The sequence below is a fragment of the Nomascus leucogenys genome, chromosome 11 (assembly GCF_006542625.1).
Source record: "Nomascus leucogenys isolate Asia chromosome 11, Asia_NLE_v1, whole genome shotgun sequence".
NCBI lineage: Eukaryota > Metazoa > Chordata > Mammalia > Primates > Hylobatidae > Nomascus > Nomascus leucogenys.
The window spans coordinates 108508308-108512306 of record NC_044391.1 but is presented as its reverse complement, the minus strand read 5'-3'; the positions used below and the strand labels follow the sequence as shown (position 1 = coordinate 108512306).

General features: G+C 42.4%; 1 protein-coding gene across 1 annotated transcript; it reads right to left on the bottom strand.

Annotated features, from left to right (window-relative positions):
- Positions 1-391: 391 nt before the first annotated feature.
- On the bottom strand, positions 392-3603 carry RTP4 (receptor transporter protein 4). Its single transcript, XM_003256634.3, has 2 exons — positions 3387-3603; positions 392-1188 (listed from the first exon to the last, which is right to left on the bottom strand). Exons 1-2 carry the CDS (start codon positions 3539-3541, stop codon positions 603-605), a joined length of 741 nt encoding a protein of 246 aa, XP_003256682.2. The 5' UTR covers positions 3542-3603; the 3' UTR covers positions 392-602.
- Positions 3604-3999: the final 396 nt, after the last annotated feature.

Below are 3999 nucleotides of genomic sequence, written 5' to 3'. Positions count from 1 at the left end.
TTCTGGAGACTCCAGGAGAGAATCTGTTTCTTTGTCCTTTCAGGTTTCTAAAGGCTGCCTGTACTCTTTTGTCTGTGACCTCTTCCTCCAACTTCAAAGCACTTCAACCTCTTGTTCCATTGACAAATCTCCTTTTTCTGATTTTGAGCTTGTTGCCTCCCTGTTATAAAATCCTGGTTCTTATCCACCTGGACAATATGAAATAATCTACCCACTTCAAGGTCCTTAATTACATCCGCAAAGTCCATTCTACCATGTAAAGTAACGTGTTTATAGGTTCTGGGTATTAAGACATGCATATGTTGGGAGAGACCATTATTCAGCCTCCCACACTTTCTGAGCTATGTATATTGATATCACTGAATGACTTAGTGAATGAATGATTGAAGACTTTTTAGCAATTCAACAATATTTACTACTAAATCCATTATGTACTTGCTCATGTTTTACACTGTTTTCAGAGGATAGCTAGGAAACCAGTGTTTATTCTACAAACTTGATCCTGCTTGGTCTCAAAGTGAATTCTCAGTTATATTAAAGTGGCAGCCAGTTCATGGACTACCATGGAATTAAAACAAGAAAAGGTAGCAAGCCTATTTTCATCATTCTGCTGTAAAGCATTTGACTACAATAAATACAAGCAGCAAAATAAAGACACAGATGTTCAATGGATCTGGGTCTCGACTGAGCCCTAATTTCGCATACCCACTCCCCTTAGCCTCTTTTGCCTCAGCTGATTGGTTCTTGGCTTGGTTTGGGGTGTACACAGCACCAATTCCAGGTGAGGAATTCCCAGTCTTTAGGTGGGAGAGTAGGGATTTGGATGGCTTTGTCATGTAGCTTTTTAAGCCCTGTCCACAGATGCCCAGAGTGCATGCCTCACAATTGGCTGTGTCATGGGATCCTTCCAGGGAAACTTCCAGGATTACTGGCATTTCTGGAGACTTCCTTGTGCCATTTCCATAGTATTTCTTCAGTATATGATGCACCAGGTTGCTCAGAATCCTCGTGGTGCTATCCGAGGAGAACTCAGGCATCTCATATTGGGACCAGGAGCACTTCTGGCACCTTTGGCCAAAGAGCCTCACACGCACCTGGCCCTGGGATGTCCAGTGCTCCCAGTATATGTGGCACAGAATCTGCACTTGGGCGGAAGCCCAACTTCGCTGGCAGGAGGAACACCGGAACCTGCAGTCAGAAGGAAGACACCCATTATGCCTTTATCTGGTTGTTAAACCTGAGGGAAAATGGTCCTGGCCCCTGTCTCTAAGATCCTTTTCCATTTGAAAAAATTCATGTGATTTAGATTGTCCCAGTCATTGATAAACAGGAACAAGGAGGATTATGTTTCAGATAAGGCTTTTTCCTGTGACCTACTGAGTATCCACCCATATGTTATACCCAAGTCTACCTCTTTGCTAGTAAAACATCTCCAGATGCCTCTGAGGGAAAATCATGTCTGCCATCTTCCAGAGAAACTTATTCCTAATTTTGGTCATAGAAAGCTTTGGTAAAGTATCTATTTTGATGCATACAATATAATTGGTGCTTTATAATTTTATCCCATTTCATCTGTGAAGTAAGCACTATTAAACCCAATATCCAGATAAGGAAACTGAGTCATGAAAAGGATACGCAACCTGCTTAAGGACACACAGGGTAAATGTTAGAGGCATGTTGCTAATCTCAGGCCATCTGAAATTAATCTCGTTTACCTGCTGTAACACGTTGCCTCTGGTGAGTAGTGTAGCTAATCTCTCACACCTGGAGAAACAGACTGCATCCCTCATACCTGGGCTGAAGATCCAAGTCCACAGTTTACATCAGGAAGACCTTGGGCAAAGCCCTTCCCTTCTATAACCCTCATTGTTTGAATCCATAAAAAAAAAAATTCAAGGGTTATATTGGCAGCATCAAAAGAGACGATGTATGTGAAAACACTTTGTAAACTACAAAATGCTTTTCAAAAGCTGATTGATATTTTCCAAAAGTACACTGGTAGGTTGCTTTTCCGATCTCAAAATGACAATCAAATCAATTCATCCTAACAGGAGAAACACCTTCTTTCTGTTTGGAGGAGTGCCAAAACGTTGTAAGACATCGTGAGTCCCTCAAAAAGCTCTGGCTGGTGTGGAGAGAAACATTTACACATTTCCCTGGATTAGAAAGCAGAGCAAAATGACTGCTATATGGGCTCTGACAAGTGACTTGAGAACTGTTCTGGAGACGTTTAGGAGGCTTTGTTTAAACAACAGATTCTGCAGCTAAAAATAAGCATATACTGTATTTGATACAATATATAATAATATATATTATTTATAAATTTATTATTCTGAAATACATAGTACATATGTATATATAATTATTTATCATTTATGTATACATACACATATATATTTTATCTTATCCCATTCTTATGGGAATGTATACGAAGGAATACTTACTCTGCCTAGGAGAACCAGAGAATGCTTTTAGGAGGAGGAGGCACTAGAGTGGGCCTTGAAGGATGAGCAGGGAGGGGTGAGGGGAGGGTCTGCTGAACAAGCAGAACTCCATGAACAAGGGTGTGGAAGTCTGAAAATGCGTGGCATAGCTAATAGTCCATAAGGAATGGAGTAGGCCATACCTGAGGCAGGATGGGGCAGGCAGGCAAGCTGAGTAATAGGTCAGATGAAAACTAGACTGAAGGTCCTGTGTGTCATTTAAAAATAAATTTGATTGTCCAGGTCAGCAATTCTCACCCTCCTAACATGGGCAAGGAAACTGGTTCCTGCAACCTGGAGGCTTGCTGGGGGTTAAAGAGGGAAGTGATGAGTAAGGGAGGAGTATTACTTGGTTACTTCGTGAACTGGGTTTTAGATTTAGTTTTAGCAACATCATTCCCTCCTATTATCCCCAGGCCTTCAGTAAAGCAATGTTCATAGTAACTGCTTGATCTTAGCCAATTCTTAGGATATTAAAAAAAAAAAAATGGGTCCATCCCAGGCTTGTACTGGACAGGGCCAAGGCTTGGAGAGCTGCTGAAGCTGGGGGAAGCTGGTCAGGACTGCTGGGGAGGCTGCAAAAGACTCTAGAGGTAGTCTGGAACAAATGAGGTGGTGAGAAACTAGAAGGGCAGATTTATGGAATAGGGGGTCCTTCTCCAGGGTTTTCCAGAAATATTTACGGAGGGAAACCTAGTAAAAGAAGAAACTTCCAGCAGTTAAACAAAATGGAGGTTTGGAGTCGTCTTATCATTTAGACCCTAAAGAGTACTATGATCACAACAGGATGGAGACCCTGGTGACATTTACTCCTTCAACAAGCTCTCAGAGGAATACATCATGCTAAGCTGAGCCTGAGCCTCTCTTCTCAGAAGGGCTATTGACTGGGAAACCCACACTCACCAGCCAAACGCTCTCTGTTGATACTGCTTCCACCCTTGAGCCAGGCAGTCTAGCTGAAGGTTTCCATCCAACTTCAGCGTCCATGTGGTCCAGGGTTTTGCCTCTTGGATTAGTTCTTGAAATGTCTGCTCCCAAGTCCGGACATCTACAACCATTTTTCCCCTCTGAAGCTCAGAGAGTAGCTTTCAGGTTTGCTCATTTCTCAGGAAGAGACAAACAGTTTCAGTTTCGGTGTTCAGTTCCGTTTCTGTTTCTGTTTCTGTGTATGGACATGAGCTGTTTTTTTAACCTTCATTTTAGACTGTCCGAGTACACAGAACAAGTCTTTGTTCGGAAGACAGAGAGCAGCAAAACTTTGTTAGTTAATAGGCCTTGCTGAGAGAGAGATACAGAGCTCTGTTCTAGATTCTGGGGTCACATATACATTCGCTTTTATTTTCTCTCTCTCATTTTTTATAATAGGCAAAGCACTATTTTTGCCACTGGGATAAAAGAGTATCCTGTAGCTAAGAAACAGTTCCTACCCCCACAGATGCTCACACCCTAGTGGAGACAGGGAGGTTGGGAGCAGAGTAGGGGAGCACGTGTTCAACGCTCATCTCATGCACCTGCT

Excerpts from the sequence above, each read along its gene's own strand:
- RTP4 (XM_003256634.3), bottom strand. The coding sequence starts at position 3,541 with ATGGTTGTAGATGTCCGGACTTGGGAGCAGACATTTCAAGAACTAATC. Across the intron at positions 1,189-3,386 it reads CAACAGAGAGCGTTTGGCTG|GTTCCGGTGTTCCTCCTGCC; the intron begins GTGAGTGTGGGT and ends TTCTGACTGCAG.